A 25,601-nucleotide genomic window follows, 5' to 3' on the forward strand; every position below is an offset into this window, starting at 1 on the left:
CTCTATATGTTAATGCTAATGCTCACTCTGGGAAGTCTTACACTGAACCCCTGTTAGTAAAACCAGTAGCCAACAGCAACACGATATCTTGTCAGTCAGGTCTAATACTGTGTTCAAACTTAATGGCTCCCGACAAGCATTTCACCAGTCGACTGAGGGACCAGAGGGAATGTGCCACACTGAGCATGACCACTCAGCAAATTCACATTTAACATTTCATTCCCCCTGCTTGGACAAAATGAATTATCCATCCCTGATTCTGCCACATTGATCCATCCAGACAAAACTCGCTGAATGTTAAATGTTAAATGATCGGCCGGCATCTCTCTCATTCTGACATTCTCCCTCTATCCTTGACCTCTTTCTTCACTCCCTCTGTTATCTGGAATAATCTCAGGGCCTCTTTAGATTCTATTCATCAGAGCAGAAAGAAGCAGGCGCTGACATTGATAAAAAAAAAATACCATCTGTGCCTTGCAGGGGTAAAAAGGAGTGAGAGAGAATGAGACGGAAAAGAAAGAGAGGGGCTTCAAATGAAACAGGCTCTGTTGTCTCCCTCTTGTCCCCCCTCGTCAATGCCATTTCAATTGAAAAGCGCAGTGGTAATTAAATTCCAGCAGGGGTTAGGGGCAACTGTGCGGCGCACTGACGGGGGGCTGCCCTGACATAAAGATGACACAATCCAAGAGGACAGAGGGGGCGCCAGGCGGAAAAGGAGGGAGGGTGACAAATGTTGTGTACACACGTACACTGCCAGATTCGTACTACTCAATCTTCATGACATTTAAAAAATAAAAAATGAAATGGATATTCAACTCAACTGAATCCCACGATGACCTTTTCCCCAAATCAGGGATATTCTACACAGATCCTTCTTCTGTATCTGCGGCATTTGCAGAATATTTCGTAATGCTAAGGCGGATGAGCAATTAGGTGGAGGAGAATTTGGGAAAGCTGGTGTGTGTGTGTGTGTGTGTGTGTGTCAGCACAAATGTGTGACTCACAGAAGGACGCTGGTTGTTGATTCACATTTTCGTGGCACTAATCCAGAGGCTCCAGAGAGGCCACACACTCCTGCTGTCCCCCTCTCCCCATCCTCCATTAGCAAAACAAAACAGCTAGTTGGTCTTTAACTGCAGAAACTAACGGCGCGTGGCATGTACTATTTTGAAATAGTTACCAAACCCTAAAATTCATATTATTTTTGAGTGATATAAGAAGGTTCGTTTTCAGCATTATTTTGTATTTGCTTTCATGTTAAAAGTAAATCAAAATAAAACAACGTGGATTCAAAGCAGCATACATCTGTATTTATGATAACTCATAAGAAAGTGTTACATTAGATGCAAATAGTTCTTATCACAGAAATGATCATTTCCTGGTCTCACCAACATTGATTATGAAGCAGAGAAAGCTCAGATACTTTGATAAACCTCTTTGTAGAAAGACAAAATCTGAATAATAATCATAAAACAATCACATTTATCAAACGTTTTCTCCATCTTCATTTTCTGTAAAATAACCACCTTCACTCTAGCGGTTATCTTCCAACATTGCATGTTACAACGCCAAAAAGTGAGCAATGAATGATCTGATCCAGTAAGACGCGTTGGCCCCTTTGCGTTTAACATTTCGATGAAGCTATAAATTAATTCTGCCAGCGCTTCACTTGTATATATTTATCAATTTATCAGAGTCTCTTACCATAAAATGTTTCTGTTTCATAAAAAGCATTTGTGCAATTCTGATGCCATCTAGTGGACAAAGCACTCAATACATACATACATACAACTGTGCCCTTGAGTAGCAGTCATTTCCCCACATTTCAAAATGAATATTAGTCATTTGTTAGAGACACAGTTGCCTTGTTGTTAGTTTCAAAAAGGATTAGATTGTTTCATGTCAGGAAAATTCAGGAAGCTCAGTCCAGCTCCACTCAGTGTGACGTTCCCCTCTTCATTAGTTGAGCATACCTCAGGTCTTGAGGTAAAAGCAACAAGAAGACAAAGTGTCCTCTTGTTCAGTAACGGTTTAAAATCTCCAGAACTTCCTCCTTAACAGAGAGAGGAGAATGCTGCTGGACACCCGGCCCGCCAATACTGGTTTCCCAGCAGTCAAAGCCGCAGTCTTTCAAGTCCTGCACTGTAGTCTGGACAACAGAGGAGTCCGTTTCTACAAAACAAACAAGTCACAATGAAGTCATGTCAAAAAAAGCGATGTCAGTGTGGGCTGCAGTTAAACAGAACAATGGATTACAAGCTAACGAGACAGATGTTTCATGTGCTCAGTGTACAGGACTAAACGGGCTGCAGTGGGGCTTTCAGGGACGAACCTGTCACTCACAGCAAAAGGACAACAAGCCACACAAAACCTCTTGACTCACGTCAATGATCTCACAGATGTAGAAACATGAGGACTCTGCATGGTGTGATCCCACACCATGCAACGTCTGGCATTTCCCTTCTGTTTGTTGCGAATGAAATGGTCCAAAGCCCACTTAATACGAAGGCTAAGCACACATCCAGCTCAAACTCAAAGCTTTAGATGCAAGAGCAGCTCTGACGCAATGATAACTTAACTTTGTGCTTTCTTAACTCAAAGTGCTTCAACACCGACTCCCTGAGAACATCAGAGTAGACAGAAACCAGACGATCTATTTGAAAATAGCAGCGACTCACACAGATGGAATTGCTTGCTGAGAAAAACAAATAAAGAGCATTTGAAAATATATTTAGAGGAATTTACACGTATACAAATTCAGTCTGCTACAGGCTGCAGGCATCAACAAAGACTCAACTCGCAGGTTGTTTGTTTTGTCAGAGAGAGGATGATAAAGTTTCCTTATATACCCGCACACCAAAGCACCCCTCTTGTGCAGCCTTCTCATCATTTCCTGCCACTCAAATCGTTGTCTCGGAGAGGAAGAGTGAGGGAGCGTTTGAGGAAAACAGAACATTTGTTTTCGGCAGGAGGCTGACAGTCTGGCTCATCACACTGCCCTTATCAAATTCAATCCATTGGAGGACTCGACAAAATTAGATATTAATTTCAAATCAAAGGCTTAGGAACTCTAACAAAATACAAACTAGTTTAGACAACATCATTTAAAGAACAACTGCTGTATCGTGCATTAAATGTTTCAAAGTAAAACTGTTAATACAGTTTATATACGTTATATCTCTTCCTCTAATACGATTCATTTTTTCATGGCCAGTCAATCACACCGAGGAAGGTGGGCCATGTTTTGCCTCCATGTGAAGGTGTTTTATGCTCAGGAATACCAACTTTAAGAGCTATTTTAGTTTGTCCTATATAGGCTTTCACAGAGGAGCAGGTCACCATTGAGACCACATTTGTACAGTTGCAGTTTATAATAGAAACAATAGAAAACGTTAATAGGCGTTTGCCGCTCTTACACTTGTAAGTATTATTGCATTGTCTAGAGTTACCTTTCAGACCTTGCATACGAGAATGGAGGAGGCTGTGTAGTGATCTCCTGAAGCACACAGGATGTGTCCACGTTTCCTGATGATGTTTCTAATTTCAGCAGAGCAGTGTTTGACAAATCATGCCTGCCTGCGGTTCATTTTGTTTCGTGGCGCAAATCTTCTTTTTCATTTATTTTGGCACATTGAAAGATATCATTAATCACCTTTGAAAGGGTGCCCTCCAACTCTAATTTGTTCACACTTTAATTTGATTTTGACAAAGTCAGCAGAAGATGAGAAGTTCAGACGTAATCTTAAAAAAAACAAAAAAAACGGCCTGTAAGTATATTGTTCTTTGTTGCATGTTGAAACGTATTACAGTCAGTTGGTTTACGATAAATAGAGGTTTGAATTGTGTTATCATCTCCCTTAAAAATAATCTCTCTTTTTTTTTTTTTAAAGACACAGACCTCTAACGTTTTTCCAAACATTTCAAAAGCACACTGTTGTGACATACAGAGCCAACAGTACCTGGTCTCAGAAGAGTGATGCCACAGCCTCCTCCCCCTGCGCCGGTTAGCTTGCTATGGAGCCCTTTAGTCAACGTGACCCGGCACAGTGTGTCCAGGGACGGGTGACCCACACCCATCACATTCAGATGGTGCTGGTTGATGTCAATGAGCTCCTGTAAATGATATCACACAGCTGCTGTAGATACATCTCTCTATTGGCAGAGAATGAGTCATGTGGATGTGAATATGGGATTTTACATTAAAAAAGGAACATGCTATTTTTTATAGTTTACTGACGTAACGTCTCAAGGACTCTTTATGATGCTTCATACAATCTATTAATATTTTGTACCTCTAGAATATTGTAGTGCTCTCCGGTGATGGGCTCACAGGTCATCTCTGAGAGGACTTTCTCACAAGTGCAGGAAACGGCATCAACTGAGTCAAGCACCGGGTTCACGATGGAGGGAAACTAGAGAGGGGATGAAAACGAAAACAGAAAACCAACATCGCAGCAACTCTACGCCAAGGCATCGCTGCAGAATAAGTGAAAACAACAAACTCCTTTGTGCATATGTTTGAGAAACAGCTTTTGCACAAACACAGATTGTCAAATGGCAGACTGATCCATGTCTGAGGCAGCAATCTGCACACCTGCTGGTGTCACCAAGGCAACAGCACACAGGGGCGCTGGCTTAGAGTTTAATTTCAATATTTTATGAAGGCACTCAACGCCAGGCTCTGGAGTATCTGCCATGCAAAAGCACCACCTATTATATTAATTACAGTGCCGGCAAGTAACACACGGGGGAGGAAGAAACCATTTAGTACCTTGTTAATCTTGTCCTTCACCCCGGCAACAAGTACCTTGGTGCTACGCGGTACTTTGGTGTTAGTGAGGAGGATTCTTAATAACGGCACCCTGCAAAGTAAAGCACACAGATCTGCATTCATGTTACTCAGATAATGTTTGTTTTCTTTTAGGAGTACACTGTGGATGTATTAATTCACTGTGAACTCTTTTTAAATTAAATGAAATTAAAAAATGTTAATCAGTGTCATTACCTGCTCAGTGGAATTATCTTCCCGGCCAAGAATCTCAGCATGCCACCTTCATACGGGGAAATCAAAACAATTAAATAGATAATCATCAAATGATAATGAACAGCGGTGGCTCCATTAAAGAGGGCTCTGAGTCCACGGAGACAACGGGACTTATACCAACATATGTACTGCACTGTGATAATATCGGACCTCACCCCATGTTCCTACAGCGTTGTCTACTCCAGAAGGATTCCCATGGATGATCGTCTCCCCTTGGAAAGCCCAGCTGTTGATCTGCTCCAGGTCCGCCTGACACCACCTGCAATTATTTGTAAATGAAAGGAGAAGGTCCCAACAGACCCTCACAGACCTAACCTCTAACTGCCTATTCGTATACAAACCAAACACTGGTATAGCTGTTCAATGAATGATTATACAGAAGCTGCTTGTGGTTAATGTTTCTCAAACATAATGCAGTCTCACATAAAACACCCAGTCTACCCGACTCTTCACCCTCCTCTCCTCTGGCTGCAGATACAGACAGCTACTCCGCCATTACTGCCTTAAACAGCCTGGGCACACTGTGACAGACTTGTTCTTTATACCCTGTTCCTTAGTGTTATTTGTTTTGAGTGTCGAGTGCCTCAATAGAGGAAAATAGAATGAAAACACCACAAACTATGGACTTAGAAACTACAATAGAGTTTACACACAACAGCTGTCAGGACTTCCAGCTCTCGTCTGTCTCAACGGTTAATACGGTTAATAAGGAGCACTTATGTGGGCAGCTTGGTGTATGTACTTGAAATCGGTTCAAAAACAGAATAAAAGATTTCAGGTCAACAATATATGAAAATTTAAAATGATGGACAGAGAAAGGGCTTTTTCTCTGTAAGTTGTTTTGTGCTGCTTTCTGTGGCATAATGATCCAGTCATTTGGCTACAACACTCGAAAAACTAATCTAGTTAAATAAAAGGCAATTTTAAGAAAAAGATTCATCATAACTGTAACATCATAAGCTTCTCAAAATTGTATTTTTAGCATTGCAGACCACTGTTTTGGATTGCATTATACTGCACAGGCATTCATGTTGTAGTGTTGATCTCAAACATGTATCAGTTTATTCTAATTGAGAAGTATAATGGTGTATTTCAAGGTCTTTTCTATTCTCTGTAAACTTAAAAATAATAACTTTTAGTGAAGCTGTTTGCACAGAATGAGACATGTGAGAAATCACCTCTGTGATCCTTTTTTTTTTTTTTTGAAGATATTCATCATCAGGCCTAAGAAGTCCGTCGATGCTCACAACGGTCTAACTGCATACACAGCTCACAGAAGAGACATTCCCTTAATGTGATGTCGTTACCTGGCAGTGTGATCCCACTCTTTGAGAGGAGCGGGGATGGACCCACTCGCACAGAGCAGAGCTGCACTTAAACACACAGAGTAGGCAGCACTTGAGCCCAGTCCTGCTCCCGTTGGCAGCTCAGACCACACAGTCACCGTCAAGCTGGGCAGCTCACTGAGGAAATAAACACACAAACTGAGTCCATGTTTGTATATAAACACTTAAAATGCTGCATCTATGACTTACTTAATAATGAAGTAAATAAGCATCATTCCCCTTCTTTACTTATTATTATTATATTACATTACTGGTACGGTTACAGTATGCACATACCTATAAGCAGTGTTTAATGTTAAGTAATCCAAACACTACTTCATGCAACAGAAACGAGCTTGAACTGCCGTCAATGTTTGTCAGGGAAGCTGCTTTACTCTAAACTAATTGTCCGGCTCTTCTCTCGAGGGAAAAACACATCCAGACTTGTTAAAGGCTGCAGTGTGGCCCAGTGCCAGACTCTCATTAGCGGCCATCCTGTCAGAACCCATCACCTCTTTCAGACGCGGCAGCACCGTGTCAGCACCGACTAAAGCTCTCGACAACCTGCGGCTCCAATGTTCTTGAGCATCTTCCGTGCTCGCAGCTGCTAAACTAACATCCTGCTCTTCTGTCTGTCTTAATTTACTATCTTTATTTCAAGGTGGAGGGAATCCTCCAGATGCAGGGAAAAAAAAGAAATCACACTCAACTCATCTACATAAAGAGTGAATACATTTCCAAAAGGGATTGAATTACTTATTACGACAAATCAACCAGTTTCGTTTACAGAATTTAGTTGATACAAGAGCTGAACAATTCAGTACCGTTGAGTTTCTTAGTAAGCACGTGCTGTAGTCTCAATGCAACATGTGTTAATCAAATTAGCCCAACCATGATACACTGAAGTAAAATTACAGCATGCCATGCTACATGTGATATATGACATAAAGCAGCCCAATTTCATTTAATCTGAACTGGCTTGTAGCCTACAAAAAAAAACTCACAAATTCAGATGTGGCAGGTTGAAGTGTTTTGCCATTATAACAATATTTAAACACTTTGCGTGCGTCAGCTATGGGCACAGAAAGTAATAGTTGCTGAAATATTAGCAACCTTCAGGCAATGAGTGTCACAGCTGCTGTATTTTTTAATGTGTGATTTTGAGGTTTTACATGTCACACGTGTGCTACCTATTAGCTAAAATAAAAATAATTTATGGAAGTTAGACATCATTATTCTAGGACTTAACCATCGGACAAGTGAGTCTCAAATCTTGTAAGGACTCCTCTCCCTCTCCTCTCACTAAAACACACAGGAAGACAGTTCTGGAGAGCAGAGGACTCATGATGAAACGAGCGGAGTGCACACTTCCCAGCATTCAGCAGAAAAGGCTCAGCCTGACAAAAATGCAATATTTTACACCTAACAAAAAGAGATGCAGCTGCAACAGTCATTGCCTGGAGGGGGCGATGGTGCTAAATCTGCAGAGCCAGATGTGCGCAGAGACGATTGCTCTCTATTGCCTGTAGATGGAGCACATGGACACGTCTACATCTGCATTTTTAAGTGTTGCTGCTGTAATTTTTCTTGTAAAAGGTGCCCTCGGTTGGCTTGAAATAACTGCTGCTACAGCTCTGCATCAGGATGACATTGCTCTCTGGTTTTCTCTCGTATCAAAAATATCTGTACGGTGTAATGTGATTTTTGAGGCCCTCTAAGCCAACTAGCCATAATAACAAAATGAACAACTGGTAAGAACTGTCTCACCCTGATCCAAACACTGAGAGGTAGATGTAGAGGAAGGCTAGGGTGGCCATGTTGCAAGTATCCAAGTTTCCATTGGTGACACCAACAAATTCACGCAGTCGCTTCACAAGTTCAGCATCCAGACGTTTCACCTCCTCCCTCTTACCTGTTAACACAGCAATCATCAGGATCACCAGAATAATGTCACAACAACACACACTTTCATCTGTATGGAAAAGACGAATGTATGATAACGTATGAGAAATACTGAACAAAGTCAAGAGACAATACGTGGAAGATGGAGTTTATTAAACTAAATAGACATTATTTTAAATCTGTGGTAACTTATATGATGATTAGATGTGATTGGAGTTAAATGGTCATTAATAAAAACTGTTTTGTAGACATTGGAAAAAAAGTCTCAAAAGTGAAATGTCACTGCGTGTACTGGACTATGAGAAGCATGATGCCGATCCAACAGTAAAAATCACAGTGTATGCAATGTGCTGCCCCATCCCTTACCACAGCAATAAGGAATGAGCTGCTTCAGTTCTGACAGGTCCCACCAGAGGAATGTGTCAATATTTGGGAGGTTGATGCAAACATTGCCAGCAGTGGTGCCTTTCAAACATAAATATGTTCTCAGGTTCAAACTCACAGCAAGAGCCACCTGTAATGGAGCAGAGAACACACTGTGATTAAATGGTCAGACGTTTAGCATATTCAGTGCACATTACTTCAAGTAATGTTACAAGGCATAATATAGCTTTTTGTCTATTGAATGTGGCTTTTTTACTACCTTCCAGGTTAATAGTGGTTTCCATTTATTTACAGTACAGTGCAAAATAATTTGCAGAGATGTAAGTTAAATGAAACTAGTGATGGGAGAGTTGGAAAATCGAATTTAAAACAGAATGAATTAAACGTTTTTTTGTAGAAAACTGGCTGGACGTGCAAAGCTTTGGTCCTTTAATGGGTTTCGTATCGCCACCCAGCTTCACTTTTAAATGTCACACACTCGGTATCATATCAGTGAGCTCTCAAATGCTCTTTCGGGTTACCTTTCCGTGCACAACCGCATGCTCTCCGTGGAGGATCGCCTTCCCTGGAGCAGACACCAGTAAGTCCTTGACTTGCATTTCTGTAACAGTTTCCAGAGTGCAAAAATGTGTCCAGAACTTGTCAGCTTTCGCGTAAACTTGTCACTGACAGTGTTATTATTAGCTAGCTTAGCCACCTTTAGCAAATGTTAATCCTCTGAAGCAGCAGCAAGCAGTTGACAGCTGTGCCCGACGTCTCTGCGTTTGTCATGAAGACTTGACACACATATAGAGTTTAACAAAGCCGTTTAGGTCAAAGAACATGAACCAGCTCTGAGCACAGACTCTCTTCAACGCAGCGTGATGAAAACATGTTAAAAACACGGGTGATACACGAGAGGAGGGGCCAACATGGGTTTGATCTTCATTGTCCAATCGGCGCCACGGCTAGTTGAACACATATTTTTTTGTCCAATCAGCGACCAGAACTCTCAAACCACATGGTGAGTGAACCAATCGTACGATAAAAATGAAACGCCCACAAACTACGGATACTACGGAGGGACAAGAGGCATTTACAACCGTCGTTCACCTTTAGCAGCTATCCTTTAGCTTTAACATGGCTTCGTTCATTATCAAACCTGCTTACCTCCGTTGTGTTGTAAGGACAGGCAGGCTCATCAACGAGCATTGGACAAGAAACACACTGTATGCAGGCAGAAGGTAGTTATACGTCCCACAAAGGAGGCGTGCAAATTCACTCGTGTTGTAACTGTCTATGTAACCGCTAACGTTAGGCAGCTGCTCCACAGGGTACTCTATGAAATAAAGGCAATTATAGATCAGTAGCTAAAGTCATATTGAGCTGGAGTATTGTTTAAGTAACTAAATCGTTAAAATCGTCAAAATTATTGTCATCTAAATCCCTCTCTTGTATCTTCACTCTTTCCCTACAGTTATGCCACTGAAGGAGACAACAGGACACCTAAAATATACACCAAAACTGGGGACAAAGGTTGTACTTCATCTTAACTAGGAAAACAATACATGTTACAGCACTGTTACCATGCAACGTTCTTACAAAAGGTGACTCAGTCCCCGCTGTGTCCCCCAAAAGGTTTCTCAAGCACATTCACAGGAGAAAGGAGGCCAAAAGAAGATCATATTTTTGAAGCCTTAGGAAGTACAGATGAGCTGTCATCAGCTATAGGGTAACAGTTCTACTTTACCTGTCAGTTGACTTCAAAACTTGTTTTATTATGTGCCTCACCTGAAGTGACCGTGTTGAATTGGACATTACAGCTTGGCCAGAGAATTCTGCCTCGACAAAGGTCACACATTCACATATCAGCTGGACAAGGTCTGATTTTCATGTTGCATTTACTAATTTCCTTTATTGCAGACATAGTACATGAGCCAGATATAAGATTCATGACAGTATTTTTGCTTTATTCATTGCAGATACAGTGCATTTTACAAGATGTGGGCTCCAATATTGCCACGCCTCGATCGTCTGCAAGAGAAAGTCACATAAGTATGCGCTTGCTGGCTTGTTTAATGCAGTACACTATTGCCTTGTCCGCTTGAAGATCTCATGGGTTTGTTTTTTTCTGTTCTGTTTTTGTCAGAGAAAACTACATTTACTGCACAGCCAATTGCAGACCTGGAAAACTGGATTGATAAATTTACAGAAGAACTCCCTCCACTGACCAACTTCATCTTACCTGTAAGCCCATTTGTGCATCTGTGAGATACAGGTCTAATGAGAGCCCAGGTTTTCTTGTTGCACTGATACTTTTGCGATGCGTTTCACAGTCAGGAGGGAAGGGCAGCGCCGCTTTGCACTTGGCTCGGACAGTGTGTCGGAGGGCAGAACGCAGGTCAGTTGCAGCCTTGAATTACATAAAACAACCCCCTTTGTCTTGCTTTTGCGGCTCAGCAGGTTCTGATATATCTTTGTCCTTGTTCTAGTGTTGCTCCAATTGTAAGAACAGGCGAGGCCGATCCGGATGTTGCCAAGTTTTTGAACAGGTCAGTCCAGTGCTTTAAAAATGAATATGACAACATGGTTTCTCTGTTGCACATTCGATAATTGTCCCAACATCTTTACTCAGATTAAGCGACTACTTGTTCACCGCGGCCAGATATGCAGCAATGAAAGACGGCAACAAGGAGACAATCTACAAAAGACCCGAATGACCAGATCCCACTTGAAGAATAATTTTTGGGGATGCTTGGTGTTGCAGAGATTTAACTTTTATTGTAAATATATCAATAAAAACATGTGGTCCAAAATTGTTCTTATTTTGATGCAACTTTCTTCTTGGCATAATGTGACAATAAAGGCAGTAATAAACTTCACTGTGGCAAAATCTTAAACCATTCAGCCAATACATGTACATCTTTGTTTTGCATTCATCAAACAGGCACACTTTGAGTTGGTTGTACTGCAGCTGAGATCTTCAAATACTGCAGAATATCTCTTGGTCTTGTTAGGTTTTAATTGTCATCACCCAGGGATTGAACAACCACTATTTATATTGCTCTCCCTCTGATAGATGTGGCTGCAACCCACTAGGTTTTGTTCTCATGTATTTTTAATACAATAAATTTGCCCGTCAGGACTTCAGGGACACTCGGCTTTCCTCCAACATGGCTCTGTTATCACCCTCCCACGCCGTCACAGGATCTGGCACCAGCCCTGGCTCTTCTGGGACAGGGTACTGGCCCATGTCATTAGAGACAGATTGCGGTCCTCATAGGGTGGATAACGCAGATAGGTTACACACTCAAACCGCGTGCCTCTTAGCAGGCATGACTTCCTGTGAGAGAAGGTATCAAAGCTGTTGCGGCCATGGTAGGAACCCATTCCACTGGAACCTTTTCAAAAAGTGTTGGGAGAGTTGATATATCATGAGTAGTATTTTTCCACAACTATTTTTTGCATAATTTGTACTCAGCTGCCACCTACTTACCAACTCCACCGAATGGCAGAGCCACCATCAGACTCTGCAGGATGCTGTCATTGGAGCAGAAGCTTCCACTAGAGGTCTCACTCATTAGCCTTGAGATGACCTGCATTGTCAGAAAGGGCAACTCTTGATCAGAAAACACATCGGCTGCATTAATACAGTGTCTTAACTTGAGTCTGTCATGTACCTTGCTGTTGCTGGAATATGCATACACACAGAGGGCTTTCTCTTGCTTATTAATTAAGGCAATCGCTTCCTCCATATTGTTTACAGTCAGAACAGGAAGCACTGGACCAAAAATGTCCTGTTGCATGATGGGATCTGATTCTGTCACCCCCGTCAAAATCGTTGGGGCTTCAGACAGAAAAAAAGAAGTTAACATCAGTATTAAATGTAATGCATGCGACACTGTTTGCTATGTTTTTATGCATACCGATATATTTCTCTGCTTCCATCACTTGGCCACCCACAGCCACCTTGCCAGATCTCCACAGCATGTCTCTTGTACGGTTGAAGATCTCTAGATTGACCATGCGGCCATAACTGCGGGACTCTCTGGGATCAGAGCCGTAGAACTGCATCAAGCAGCACTTCAGGGCCTGCACCAGCCGTGGTTGGACATCCGTGTGGCACAGGATGTAGTCAGGAGCCACCAAGCTCTGTCCAGCGTTGTGAAAACGTGCCCAAGCGATGCGTTGTGCGGTGATGGAAATGTCACAGTGTTGGTCCACATAACACGGGTTCTTGCCACCCAAAATCAGGGTGGCGGGTGTGAGTGTGCTAGCTGCAGCCCGAGCAATTCTGCTTCCCTCCTCCCTGTTGCCTAGGGATTGACAGACATCCTTAATGTATAATTCAATGTATAATCACAAAATGATTATGATTTATAGCTAAATTTAGCTTTACCCGTAAAGAAGACATGGTCGAATTTAAGTTCCACAACTTCAGGCAAGTCAATCGTGCCAGCCAGAATCCCATGGAAACATTCCTTGAGGAAAACAAGAACTTTAGATCACAGTGGGCCTACATCTTCAAAATCAAAGTTTGAGAGTCAACTTGGATGTCTCTCTCTACACTCCCAGATTTGACCACATCTTACCTCTTTAAAGTCTTGTCTCACATTAAAACCGCTCACTTAAGTCAGTGAACGAATGCCTTCTTTAAAAGCACACAGACCGACTTCCTACTTCTCAAAGTGGATCCATACAAATGAGTGGGATATACTAAGAATTTACTCAACCGCTCAATATTTGAGCTAAAAGACCCACAAAAAGTCACCCTTTGTAAGACTTAAAGACAAAAAAGATCCGCTGTAACTTGCAAATTGAAAACTTTCCATCCTCCTGCCATGTAATTACTCACATTGTCAAAGTAGAAGGGGATGAGACGATGAAGAAGCTCTGCTGTGTGAGCGGTGCACTCACAGGGGCTGATGATTGCACAGTTTCCTGCACAAATGTATAAAAAATAATCAGTAAGCCATGTGTAAGGAGAAATAATACTAGAATTAAACTGATTAAATGAGTGTCTTGAGTCTCTGCACCTGCTGCGATGGCCCCTACCAGCGGCACCAGACAAGTTTGGACTGGACTGCACCAGGTCCCCATGATAAACACCACCCCCAGCGGCTCACTCAATATAAGACACTCATCCAACGTGGTGGACTACATCAATCAGACAAGCGAAAAATTAAGTTACAAGTGAAAGAACTCTCAGAGTGAAGCTTTACCAGTGCACAGTTTGACTAACAGAAAGACATCAGCCCACTGCGGTAAGGCAACTGAAGTTTTAATCTGCTTTGGCGTATGCCAGCATAATGCTTTCTTTGTGGCAGCGAGACAGAATGTTCTCTCCAAAAAGATTGTGAAAATCATGAATAATCTCAATAAGATTATGAAGACGTTATTGGAAAAAAAGCGGCAACAAACTCACCAGGTTCTTTTCCACGTGCTGCGGCTGCATCCACTTCTTCAGGTTGTTGATGGCATGAAGTGCTTCATTCTTGACCAGAATCAATTCTGACACAACTGTCTCAAACATTGGCTGGTTAAAAAAAAAAAAAATCAATTACTAATTGGACCATTATGTCAATTGTCTCCTGTTTTTTATAAGCACGACGACACCAGCTGAGTGCTTCACCCCTCACCTTATGGAGGTCCCGTCCAAGAGCATCCACAAAGTCACACTCGTGTTCCTCGAGCATCCGCACCACAGCCTCCAGCTGAGCCAGTCTGAAGACCTCCGTGATGGTCCGTCCCGCTCGAAAGGCGACTCTCGCCCTCCTCAGCACATCCACACACTCAAGAGGGTACGTCTTCAGACAGGGCTCCCCCAGCCTGGTCCTGAGAAGCAGTCAACTCGTTTTTAAACACCACAGGGCAATTAAACACATCCTCAATCCATAGTTCATCACCATACCTTCTGCATGTTAACCGGCCATTCCTCTGACAAGCATAGCACGCCCTTTTTTTATCACTCATGTTTTTTCCAGTCAAGAATTCTCCACTGCTGGACCTTTTCTGAATGGAGTTAGTGTGCAATTAAGCCAATGCACCAGTTAAGTAAAAGCCCCACTGGTATTGTGAAAATCCTACTAACAAGTCCAGCCAATCAGGTGATGCACTGATAATCTTGAACCCAGCCACTCCAAGGCATCATGTGGGCCTAGAGGTAGGCCTTTCTAACCCACTGATGGAATCTACACTCATGACCAAGTGAAAACACCGTGAATGTAAACTGGGTATGTAACGTTACCTTCGCATCGCTTTGAACAATCGGGACGGAGAAGGGCTCGGCGGACTGTTCATGGCTGTTCTGCAGGTTCGGCTGGAGAGTTGTGAAAGAGCTCCCAACAGCACCGCTCACCTTTTACGAACGGTCACGCAGTGCAGGGACCGAGCACAATGGAGAGTGCGAGTCACACGCGCGCACTCACGACATAATGCGCGGTACTAGGACACCAGAAAATGTGGTGTTATGACGCATTCTCAATCCCACAGCCGCCTGTTAATGTTTCAAACGGGGTCTGCTGTCAATCACCAGACTGTCAACAATGCACTTCAGTCATGCGCAGAAGATCCATTCCACAGGGGGTGTTCCAGACCCCGCAGGTGTTTGTAATAAACTATAATTTATAGTGCTGGGCAAGTTAACGCGTTAATTTCGCGTTAACGCATTCATTAATTAACGCCGCCAATTATTTTATCGCGCGTTAACGCATTTTTAAAATTTATTATAATTATTATTTATTTTTATTTATTTATTTGTTTTTAATTGAAAGACAAGAGACAATACATATACATAACAAGAGGATGACAAGAACAGTGGGATAAAAGCCAGCAAACATCCTATAGTCAGTAATTTTAGTGCACCTATATGCTGAAATTCACGGTAAACACATTTAAACGGCACAGATCGGGAGCGAGCGAAGGACTTTGAAAGTTAGCGGAAAGATTAACGTGAGACAACATCCGGTTTCTTCAGACGAACATCCGGTTTTCAGAATAAGATGCCAACAAAGTATGAATTATATTCACATTAAGTATAAAACATGCTACCTGCATCTCGTGAACCAAATGGTATTGCTTTTTTGTTCATATAGCAGTACTTTTAAAATAAAAGTGCGCAATACACTACTTTTGAATTAATTGTTGAACTTTTCCATAACAATGCAATTCATCACGATTAATCGCAAAAAATCCATGCGATTAATCGCGATTAAATATTTTAATCGTTGCCCAGCACTAATAATTTAATGATACGCGTGTTAAATCAATACGCTGTATGTCTCACTGTGTGGAAGTGACTGTATGTGTAACACCAGGCTTAATTAAAACCTTGCTTTCCTAACTCTGTAAACAAAATGCAACAATTAAATACATAGATATAAATGTACTGAATTATTATTTATTATTAAAATAATAAATCGTACACCAGGGGGAAAAATGGTTAAAAAAAAACAATCTTTAAAATTAACAGAAATTGCAATCCAAGTGTGAACATTGAAATGGAGCAACACATTTGTCAAAACTTACAAGGAATTAAAATTCCAGTATATGATGGAAATATAAACATAGAATTGAACTTAACAGATCGGCCCCATTGTCACCGACACCTGATCCAGTTATTTGAGTCGGTATCAGCCCGATATCCAATACGGAGCATCCTAAAAACACTGTCAGCCAGTGCTGAAGAGGGAAAAAAACACACATGATTCAAAGCAAATGATTTATATAATACTGGTATATATGATTTAACATTACATAGACAAAAAGTATCTTACACATGGACACATCTTACATGGGAATCTCTTTTTTTGACAACACACTCCATACTGTAGTGTAGCCAGTCTCAAAGACACTTGAAGAAAAGATAAAAACTTTCACAGGAAGAGTGGGAACATTTTCAGGGTAATTTTTTATTCGTTTTTGTACTAAAAGAGCGGATAGTCAACGGTCAGCGTCAGCAGTCCACCGGTACACTTAAAGTCTAGCCTACTCTTGACATCATTTTAAAATCAGATGAGTGACCTCATCACGAGACAGACAAGCTTTTGAGGTAACTTTCATCTCTCTTGCACACGGACACACACTCAAGTGTAGCACGTCGTTTAAATCCATTCACAGTGTTTCCACTTCTTGCTGGAATAAATGAGCGCTGGAGCAAGATCCTCCTGACTGATTTGTCTGATCAGAAATTAGTTTGATCTCATTAGTATTCTGCAGGTAAATTCAATACGACCAGTGTCACGTATCATTATAATCACTTTAATTACACAAGTTAATTGCCATGAGATTACTAGTTAGAATCATGGCATTAATGACCAGATTGCTCTATAGCTTGTGTTACTTATTAACAAGTATCCATACTCATTCATGACAGAAAACATTTTTTTGCATAATAAAGAACTTGTTAAAGATTTGATATTTACTTTTTAACCCTTTCTTTGGAAGTTGCAGTCCTCTTTCTGGTAAATGACTCACTTCCTTGACTATATGATCTAATTGAACCATGTGTTGAGTAATATTTAGGCTGATAAGGGAACATTCCCTCTTGTGTCCCTTTCCGCAACATTTCTATCCAAGGGAACATAAAATCAAGCAAGAAAACAGTCCATGACATCATGTTGAGAGGTTTTTAAACCCCAAATTCGTTTTTCCACATGGCTCAAAAAGTCCACAGAGATCGGAGGGCATCGTATTAAACCCTCCTCGGTTGTTGTTGTTGATGTTGTTGTTGTTGTTATGGTAGTGGTTGGGTTTCTGCGCTTTTTTTGTTAGTAGAAGTAGAGAATAAGTCCAGGTACATAGCCCCCGTTTCTATGGCTTGTTTCCGATATACGTGGTTATTGGTTACAGTCAAACATGTGAGAGCAAGGGGTGGTAATATATGAGGCACTCAGCGTTATTCAAAGGTGTGAGAAATCTTCAGTTTTACTAGTAAGTATGAAGACTAACATCATTGATTAACTTTACTTTTCATTTTTTGGAGTGACAAGGTCGAGCACAGATGTGTGACGATGAACTGCTGTGTCTGATTTACTGGGCGGGTACAATTTAGTGCCCAAACATTTCCAGTTCCTTTTTTACTCAAAAGTAAAAAAAAAAAAGCTACAGCAAGGACATCTTTTCTAAATCAAACAACAGCAGGAAGATTTTATTTTTCTTGTCAAGAGTCACTGCTGCGTCACCAGAACTGAGGCAGATTTTCAAATGAGAAGACAAAAACCAGCGTCTCCCTCAGGTGACTGCAGCGTCTCTTAGTGGGGAGAAAGGGAGTGAGGTCAAAATGATTTTCCTCGAAATGGGACATAATGCAATCAACACTGCTGTGAGCCGCTCCTCCTTCATGGAGGTTGAACACAAGACATTGATTTGTCTTCCATTTATAAAAGATGCATTATGTTCAGCAGAACATTTTAAGACTCGTCCAATATCAGCTAAATGTTGCTTGGATAATGGGGTCCAAGCTTGTAAGTATATTAACAACCCATCGCTTGGTTTCACTTGAGTGAGTCCACCACGTGTATAATGGTTTGCATTGCATCTGTATTGCTTTCCAGTTCGCTTAAAATGAGAGTGTTAGATAGCGTGATTCTGTTAAGCCTGAGAATGAGAGTTCTAGCCACTGTATATCCGTATTTCATCAAGTTAAATACACAACGTATTGAATTTTGGGAGTGGCAAAAGGGAGATGCTAAAAATTGGATTGTGCTGCAGAAACAGCATCCCCTTCGATGTAAGGGAGTGGGCTGACGTAGAGCAGAGCTCGTCCAGTTTTAAAAAGACACCAAAAGGAGAGTCCTTGTAGGTCCTTTATTGTTCCCCCTTTGTTTCGGCGATCCCCCTTCGACTTGACAGGCTCCAGTCCAGGTATGTCGAGCCTCTTGCTCGGCTCAGGCTGCTGAACACAAGCCTCCTGCGAAGATTGTCCTGATGCAACTGAGTTAGGAGAGCTCAAAGCCTGTGTTCATACTGATAGCGTAGCGCAGCTTGTCACGCAAGATGCTCTTCTTGCTGTAATTGGGCAACTTGAGCAGGTTAAAGCATGTTGATGAAGTGGGAAGTCGACCACCAGGCTCCTTCTTGCGGATTGTGAAAAAGCCCCTAAGAACACTGCCAAGGGTGTCTCCGGTGTCCTAGACACAGGAAAGGCTCAGTTAGTACAAATGGAACACATGGATGCCTCACAGCTTTTAAGCCTCATCCATTTGCTCCTTTCCCATTCCTACCTGATCATCCGAAACTTCCACACAACGGATGGAGAAAGGTGGTTTGAGGTAGGCAAAACCTAGCAGAGGCGGCCTGGAGCAGCTGGTAACAAACTGTAAAACACACACAGGAATAAATGAGACAATAGTAAAGCACTTGTGGGTAGAAATGAACAGCTTTGGGCTGTGACATTTACAATTCAATTCAATATAATTTGTATTGCCCAAAATTACGAATCTGCCAAATTTGTAAAACACCTTACTTTAAGGAACATAGCCCTCTCGTCAGAGGTGAAGTCACTGGACAGGATGTCCCACAGCCAGATGATGACACGATGGCTGCTGTGAAAACCTCCATAGTAGACCGTATGCTTCCTGAGAAAGAGCAGCGAAGACAACAATGGTGAGCATCTCTGTGCACAGGAAGCAGAGATGAAGGACAAAGTCCAAGCACCTCTAACAAAGTGTTTGGATTGAGGAAACTTCTGAATTAACAGAAAAGTTCTGCTAAATGTTGGGACACATTTACTGAGGAGACTGTTGTAGTGGCACAGCAAGTAAAGAAGAAGAATTCAGTCTGCTCATTAAAGATGTCTGAAATGTCCCCTACTTGAGGTCATCGAGATCAATCTCTGCATTGTCTCCCGAGACGAGACGCTGAACCTCAGGCGTGGAAAACATGTGCAGCCACTCTGAGTTAATAATGCTGCGGAAGCCCCGGATGAAAGCTGCAGTTTGCTCCTTAATCTGCGTGTGCATCCGGAAGTGAGCCATGAGGTGGATGTAGCTGATCCTGCAGGAAATGGAAGAGTTTAGGTCAGCGTTAGACAGTATAGAGTACACAACAATCAGAAACATTTTAGATTTTAAAAGAGTTTTTGGAATGGATATGAATTGACATACTTGTTTTCGTTGGTGACTTGCATGGTTTTCCCCCCCGGTATCAACTCATGACAGACGAGCTGTAAGGGAACATACAAAGTAGCTTATGAATGTCATGTATTTAACTACCCTGTATCATGTCTTCCACACTGTCTGATCTTACCTGGCCCATAACATCCTCATCATAGGATAACGACAGTCCTAGATCCCCTACATCTCCATCGTAGCGCTGGAAAAAAAAACAGATAAACATGAAGGATGTGAGATAGATTAAAATGGGATAAATTAGTGACAAACAATTTGTCCAAGTGTAATTCTAGCCGACCTTGATGGAAGTGAGGTTCTTGTAGAACTCAGAGTCCAGCGAGGGCAGCTCGTCGATGGAGCTGTAGAAAGTGCTGTGGTGGTGACCCAAGACTTGACTGAGGAAGAAGGAGGCAAAAGGGACGTCCACAACGAGGCCCTGAGCATACGGAAGTTACAGTTACACATTAGCCGAAGATTACCCAAAACGGTGTTCAGCAAATCAATCAACAAACATACCTCATATATGGCTTTCCCGAGCATCTTCCCCACAAACTCAAACAGCTGCAAATGGTTCTCATGGATGTAAGATGTTGGTGAAGGAAACAGCCTTTCATTTCCACTCGTAGTCTACAGAACATAGAAATCATACAGAACAGTAAAATCAATGTCCGCAGCAGTGGTGTGACGCTAAAAGCAAGCTTTATATCTGCCTGGCTTACCTTGAAAAGGTTGAGAGCAGGATTGAACACCTTCTTGATGATCTCCTCTAGAAACTCTTTGAACACACCATCCTGATCGATACCGGCCTCGTCTACTCCCAGATCGTTGACAAACTTGACACGAATGACGCCTTTAATGGAATTTGGTGGTAATCTGCGGAGCTGGTCATATCCATCCTTAGGACAGAGAAATACAACGTGTTATTACGGAAGAACTGGCATGGACATATCTGCTCTGATCTGGTGACTCCATACCTCCAACATCCGTGAGCGACGAATGGTAATATGGGTGACATGTGGTGAAGCAGAGCTCGTTTCTACCAATCCTAAACTTTCTTTCTCCTTTGTAACGATGTTCCTGAACAGCAGCACCCTCTAAAAAAAGAGAGGAAATGTAATTATAGAAAATAAAATAAAAAAATGACACTCTGCCTCAAAAGAAAATGTCCTTTTTACTCACGTTTTTGTGTGGGATCACATGTGGGATGTACTGCAGTAAAAGCTGGGCTCTTTTCTTGCCTTTCTCCAGCTCTTGGAACAACAGGCTGGGCTTCAGGTCCCTGAACGCAACACCACAGAGATGTAAAGGTGAGCTTTTAAATGTGACCACTGAGCTTAAACAGAAGGCCAATGTGTTTAGGTTAATAACAGCTATTCAGTGTTTGTATTTACTTGCGTAGCCAGTGGTCATCAGGAGAGAATCGTCGCCTGCAGTCTCGCTCATAAAGCACCATCAACCAGCCATGAACACTGTGGAACAACTCCAGTTTCTCTCCCTTTGCATTTTCTATTAGATTAAAAATAGTTTTTTTCAGTCAAACCCATTCATCATAACTGTCAAGATTCAGTGACGTCACACACTCACCTAAGATGCCATCCCATACCATCTTGTACACAAACGTGTTGAGAAATGAAGAGATGGTGATGAGTTCTTCGATCTTGAAAGATGTTTGTTCTTCATATACTTCAATGTCATCCAGAATTCTGTAATACATTAACAGTGTGTGACAAAATGTTGCTCCTACATTTCATGCATACCACAATAAAAAATGTTTTTAAAAATAATCTATAAAATTACGTGATGAGGTGCCGTGAGCAGTCACAGAAGAGCATGAGCATAGCCAGGAGCTGCTTGGACTCTTCAGTGTCGTTGTTCAGACACTCCATGAAGAGTTTGAGGCCTCCCTGAGGACCGAGCTCACAGATGAAGGCCCAAAGTTTGGGCAAAAGGTCATCAAGATGTGTCAGACCTGCAGAGAATGCAGAGTGTCAGACTTCATCATGAACTTTCCTGGATGCTTCCAAAACACTGTATGTTTGTATGACTTTAAAAGATGTACGGTTCTGGAACTGACCGGTGAGTATCTGGAGTCGTATCTGCGTTAGTGTAGACAGAGCAGTCTGGTAGAGCACACAGATGCTGCACACCTTCTGAACCTCAGCTGAGTCGACTCGCTTCCCTCCGACTGGTTTCAGGATGTTCCGTACAGAAGCTGACTTCTGAAATGCACGCTTGAAGAGGTCTGTCAAAACACAGACACAAGATACCGGGGACGCAAAGGACCGTCAAGGACCTCTTTAAACCGTTTAAAACGTTCTTAGAATATTAGAATAGGGTTGAGTTAATAACTCACTTTTAACTGGTAGATTGTTTTGTGAGGTGCTAGGCTGCGGGGGTGGAGGAGTGGGCTCCTGACTCTCCAACTTTTTAGAGAGGACGTCACTGAAGAGCGTCCGAATGATAGCAACACCCCACAGGTACTGAAGCTGTTTAGTGACCAGCGGCATTGACTCATTCAGACTACAGAGAACGGGAGATAGAGGACACAGAGGGGAGACAAATTCAGATAGAAATACCTGACCTTTGTTAACAAAATAAAGCTGAGAAACTACTTAATTACAAGTCAGCTCTTGTGCTAACTAAGAAATGAATATGTTAACTTTTGCATTTAAAGGGCTTCAAACCTTTCCTCTGGTTGTATATTTTGGGTCTCCTGGGAACCCCTTTTCTAAATCAAGTATTTCACTGACCCGTAGTCTACAGTTTGGGAGAACCAGCCCAGGACAGGGTGCCAGTGGGTAAGGTTGGACTTCTTTTGGGATACATATCTCTGGCAGTAGGACAGCATGTCAGTCAGGTCCTTCACAAAATGATTGGCCTCTTCTTCAAGGACTTTCTCAGTAAAATAGCCCAAGTGAATCAGGTTGCCTATCAAACATGAAAAAGATGTGGTTGGCAACGGTAAAATTAACAGCCCGCTGGATACACAACCATTCTCTCCGTGCACAACTAGATCACATCAATGCACATATTTATCCGAAATACTATACCAAGTAAGCAGAGTGTGTGGCTTCCCTCGAGACACACGCAGATGTCCAGACATTGTTCTTCCCGGCTGAGAAACAGAATGAACTTACGCAGCAGGTCATGCGTCTGAATGGACGCCATACACTGTTGAGGAAGACCAGATATTATAACCTACTCTCCAACAGTGAAAATTGTTATTATGCTCAACAACATGTGATATGTGACTTTTACCTCTGGAGTAAGCGTGCTGAGGTGGCATACGACGGCTGGAACCGACATGATGTGAAGAAGGAATGATCTTAGTAGGTTATCAGAGAAGTGAGCAGCAATGACTGGCCTGGAAAATAAAAACACAGAAAACACAACGCTAACTGGGTGTAACAGAATCGGATACAACACGTCTCCTCCACTTCATGTATTAATAATGGAAACAGCAAATACAACCATCAAATGACCAGCTCACCTTAATGACAAAGAGAAGACAGCTGTTAGAGTGCCTTTGGAGAGAGACGGTTTAGAACGAGCCAGGCCATTAGTCAGCAAGATCTAAAACAGAAAAGTGAAGATGACACACAATGTGCATTTTTATTAAGAAGATAAGAAGAAAGAAGGTGTCACAATACTTCATTGAATCTCTTGATGAAACTGAAAAGGTATGAGCTGTACAACTGAACCTGCAGTATTGAATAGTATCCCTTTAGGTTGAGATGGCCCATGATATTTTCACAAATCATCGTCAAAACGGGTCTGAGAGCTTCTCCTGAAATAATGAGAAGGAAGCATTGTGTTTTTGCAGAAAGCATGTCCTGCAATAACAAAAGATATGTTTATAATAACGACATCAGCTTGACTTAAGACTCACCCTTCCCTCGGACTATCCGCCAGGTGGAAGTGTCCGTGAAGGTCACCAGCATGGAGAGGTAAAGCGTTACCAATTTATTGTCCTGAAGAATGTCAGGCTGCGTATGACAAAACAGAGAGTTAAATGCACAATTAAAGTCATAAAACAAATATTAAAACATGTCAAATAAAGACCAACCTTTAAATGTTTCAGTAGTTGACAGCAGGTCCACAGCACATCTTTTATCTGTTTCAGCCAGGGAATGGTGAGGTCTTTGGAGAGAGCCAAGGAAACATACCAGACCTGAGGCCCAGATGTGAGATCAGTCACTGAGACATTTTAAAGACTGTGTGGTATGTGGTTGGTAAAAGTATATGCACACTCACTTTAGGTTCGTTTTCAACCTCCATGCTGGCAAGGATTGCACGACAGAGCTTCTCGAACCTCTGTACAATGTGAAAAAGCGAAACCGAATACAAGAGTTTAAACTATTACTGTTATGTTCCATGTAGCCTCCACAAAGGTAGGCAAAGAACATTATTATGAAAGTGAACTAGCTTGTACTTCTTGTGTACTATTGATATCAACGTATTGGCCTCAACAGCATAGCTGCAACTCACCATCTTATCCTCTTGGCGATATACGAAAAGTAATTTCCGAGCAATTTTGAAAATTGAAAGTGCATTTCTTTTTGATGTCCCGGTTTCAGAAGCTTGAAAGTAGTCATCAACCTCTTTCCTGGTGAGACACAGACATTATTATTGAGCCAACAATTGCATGAACATGATGGAAACCAAATATGTATTATTTTACTAATGATGCTCATGGCAAACATACTGAACTCAAAGCTCCGCAAATCATAGGTGACTAGTAAATCTGCAAGAAATAAGATGAGAGACTACCGTATTTGCTTCTGGAGTCTGCAGCGACAGAGAAATCTCCTGACCAGGGCTTGGATGAGGGTTGCTGATTTCTCCTTGTCCTTCTGTCCTCTTCTCTCCTCCCTGGCCTGCCTGGCTTTGTCCAGGAACTCGGACTTGGAGCTTTGAGTTACACTAAACATTGTGCACCCTGGAAAAGAAGCATTGAACAAAATGTCCATACTCTGATCACCCGCACGATTGTATTGATTGTAGTGACAGAGCACATATCTGCGCTTTATAAATATTGTGACTGTGATAATGTAGCATCCCAACAACTGCACATCTTCGCATTTTGAGTGAACTTACGTGCGATTTTCCTCAAATGGAGATTTTGTCTGGCCTTTAGGCTCAACTGGCGCTATACCTCTTCAGTCATTTGGTTGTCCTTGAGATCCGAGCAGGACGAAAGCAAACCGACAGATGAAGACTAACTTGCCATCTTTGGAGCAGCGGTCGACACGGGAAAGATGGAGCTGGGTTAGTTAGCACACAGGGCTAGTTCGCCGCTGGTCGACTTGATTCTCTCTCACGGAGAATCTTTTCAAATCCATTCAGCGATATTTGTCGTCATAGTGGTGTTAGGGTTGAGTCTGTATCAATGACAAACTGAAAAACACGGTGGACATACTGTTTCGAAATGTAAACAATGAGAGGAGGTCCGTACATTGACTGCGGCCATTAATCCCTTGTGTCGCACTAAATGCGTCCGGGTAGTGTTTGTCTTGATTTATAAATCGTTATATGAGAGTGTTTACCAATAGAAGGTCTCGGATAAAGCAAACTATCTTTGTTCGTGTTGTTACAACAACAACTTTGTAATGTCGCTATTGGATAAAGGTTTCGTCCCAGCAGTTGAGTGAGTGGCGGGGGGACTGTTATCACCGTTACTCCTTCAACAGCGGAAATGTGGAGGCTAATGTAATTAAAGCGATGTTCTTCAATATGTTAATTAAAAGTAGTGTGACAAAAAGTTCGGCTTAAGTGGGGTGTTTCATTTTGTCTCATTTCACCTGACCTCGAACACGTTCTGTAACGTTTAACAACATAATGTTAACTGTCCCTTTA

General features: G+C 42.0%; 4 protein-coding genes across 8 annotated transcripts; 1 reads left to right on the forward strand and 3 right to left on the reverse strand.

Annotated features, from left to right (window-relative positions):
• Positions 1-1,295: 1,295 nt before the first annotated feature.
• Positions 1,296-9,534, reverse strand: mvk (mevalonate kinase). Of its 3 annotated transcripts, none has more exons than XM_076099524.1 (11): positions 9,353-9,534; positions 9,177-9,256; positions 8,638-8,785; positions 8,137-8,281; positions 6,352-6,507; positions 5,200-5,303; positions 5,006-5,051; positions 4,772-4,862; positions 4,293-4,412; positions 3,960-4,113; positions 1,296-2,172 (listed from the first exon to the last, which is right to left on the reverse strand). In XM_076099524.1, exons 2-11 carry the CDS (start codon positions 9,252-9,254, stop codon positions 2,021-2,023), a joined length of 1,194 nt encoding a protein of 397 aa, XP_075955639.1. In that variant the 5' UTR covers positions 9,255-9,256; positions 9,353-9,534; the 3' UTR covers positions 1,296-2,020. The 3 variants fall into 3 exon arrangements, 2 of the variants coding, with proteins under 2 accessions (XP_075955639.1, XP_075955638.1); XR_012956147.1 differs by adding an exon at positions 3,450-3,741 and having other exon boundaries at positions 2,042-2,172; positions 9,177-9,534; XM_076099523.1 differs by having other exon boundaries at positions 9,177-9,534.
• A 184-nt stretch (positions 9,535-9,718) lies between these two features.
• On the forward strand, positions 9,719-11,516 carry mmab (metabolism of cobalamin associated B). Of its 2 annotated transcripts, none has more exons than XM_076099192.1 (9): positions 9,719-9,878; positions 10,112-10,170; positions 10,251-10,366; positions 10,458-10,515; positions 10,617-10,689; positions 10,784-10,881; positions 10,971-11,035; positions 11,127-11,186; positions 11,270-11,516. In XM_076099192.1, the coding sequence occupies exons 1-9, from the start codon at positions 9,866-9,868 to the stop codon at positions 11,352-11,354; spliced, it is 627 nt and encodes a 208-aa protein (XP_075955307.1). In that variant the 5' UTR covers positions 9,719-9,865; the 3' UTR covers positions 11,355-11,516. The 2 variants fall into 2 exon arrangements, with proteins under 2 accessions (XP_075955307.1, XP_075955306.1); XM_076099191.1 differs by having other exon boundaries at positions 10,273-10,366.
• A 296-nt stretch (positions 11,517-11,812) lies between these two features.
• Positions 11,813-14,934, reverse strand: aldh3b4 (aldehyde dehydrogenase 3 family, member B4). 2 transcript variants are annotated; one of them, XM_076099190.1, is made up of 10 exons: positions 14,882-14,934; positions 14,274-14,469; positions 14,060-14,170; positions 13,671-13,791; positions 13,490-13,575; positions 13,034-13,115; positions 12,561-12,950; positions 12,315-12,481; positions 12,131-12,230; positions 11,813-12,035 (listed from the first exon to the last, which is right to left on the reverse strand). In XM_076099190.1, the coding sequence occupies exons 1-10, from the start codon at positions 14,932-14,934 to the stop codon at positions 11,836-11,838; spliced, it is 1,506 nt and encodes a 501-aa protein (XP_075955305.1). In that variant the 3' UTR covers positions 11,813-11,835. The 2 variants fall into 2 exon arrangements, with proteins under 2 accessions (XP_075955305.1, XP_075955303.1); XM_076099188.1 differs by lacking the exon at positions 14,882-14,934 and adding an exon at positions 14,546-14,607.
• Positions 14,935-16,524: 1,590 nt separating this feature from the next.
• ube3b (ubiquitin protein ligase E3B) lies at positions 16,525-25,338 on the reverse strand. Its single transcript, XM_076098917.1, has 27 exons — positions 24,843-25,338; positions 24,516-24,684; positions 24,234-24,351; positions 24,000-24,059; positions 23,812-23,916; positions 23,635-23,731; positions 23,447-23,532; positions 23,236-23,318; positions 23,004-23,109; positions 22,796-22,916; positions 22,496-22,673; positions 22,099-22,265; positions 21,820-21,987; positions 21,543-21,714; positions 21,330-21,448; positions 21,137-21,251; positions 20,925-21,024; positions 20,720-20,839; positions 20,465-20,641; positions 20,262-20,372; positions 20,044-20,181; positions 19,882-19,947; positions 19,740-19,798; positions 19,447-19,629; positions 19,100-19,211; positions 18,858-18,950; positions 16,525-18,764 (listed from the first exon to the last, which is right to left on the reverse strand). Exons 2-27 carry the CDS (start codon positions 24,674-24,676, stop codon positions 18,573-18,575), a joined length of 3,207 nt encoding a protein of 1,068 aa, XP_075955032.1. The 5' UTR covers positions 24,677-24,684; positions 24,843-25,338; the 3' UTR covers positions 16,525-18,572.
• Between the last annotated feature and the right edge of the window lie 263 nt (positions 25,339-25,601).

The sequence above is a fragment of the Anarhichas minor genome, unplaced genomic scaffold (genome assembly GCF_050575085.1).
Source record: "Anarhichas minor isolate MPS153535 unplaced genomic scaffold, ASM5057508v1 ptg000025l, whole genome shotgun sequence".
NCBI classification, from domain to species: domain Eukaryota; kingdom Metazoa; phylum Chordata; class Actinopteri; order Perciformes; family Anarhichadidae; genus Anarhichas; species Anarhichas minor.

Coding starts and splice junctions, on each gene's coding strand:
- mvk (XM_076099524.1), bottom strand. CDS start 9,254: ATGCAAGTCAAGGACTTACTGGTGTCTGCTCCAGGGAAGGCGATCCTC. Junction 4,863..5,005: donor AAGATAATTCCACTGAGCAG/GTAATGACACTG, acceptor TTTACTTTGCAG/GGTGCCGTTATTAAGAATCC. Junction 4,114..4,292: donor AGCACTACAATATTCTAGAG/GTACAAAATATT, acceptor TATCATTTACAG/GAGCTCATTGACATCAACCA.
- mmab (XM_076099191.1), top strand. CDS start 9,775: ATGGCTTCGTTCATTATCAAACCTGCTTACCTCCGTTGTGTTGTAAGG. Junction 9,879..10,111: donor ACACTGTATGCAGGCAGAAG/GTAGTTATACGT, acceptor CTTTCCCTACAG/TTATGCCACTGAAGGAGACA. Junction 11,187..11,269: donor GTTGCCAAGTTTTTGAACAG/GTCAGTCCAGTG, acceptor ATCTTTACTCAG/ATTAAGCGACTACTTGTTCA.
- aldh3b4 (XM_076099188.1), bottom strand. CDS start 14,607: ATGAGTGATAAAAAAAGGGCGTGCTATGCTTGTCAGAGGAATGGCCGG. Junction 13,576..13,670: donor GGTAGGGGCCATCGCAGCAG/GTGCAGAGACTC, acceptor ACATTTGTGCAG/GAAACTGTGCAATCATCAGC. Junction 12,951..13,033: donor CGACCATGTCTTCTTTACGG/GTAAAGCTAAAT, acceptor GTCAATCCCTAG/GCAACAGGGAGGAGGGAAGC.
- ube3b (XM_076098917.1), bottom strand. CDS start 24,676: ATGTTTAGTGTAACTCAAAGCTCCAAGTCCGAGTTCCTGGACAAAGCC. Junction 23,732..23,811: donor AACTACTGAAACATTTAAAG/GTTGGTCTTTAT, acceptor TGTCATACGCAG/CCTGACATTCTTCAGGACAA. Junction 21,025..21,136: donor GATGACCACTGGCTACGCAA/GTAAATACAAAC, acceptor TGTTGCGTTCAG/GGACCTGAAGCCCAGCCTGT.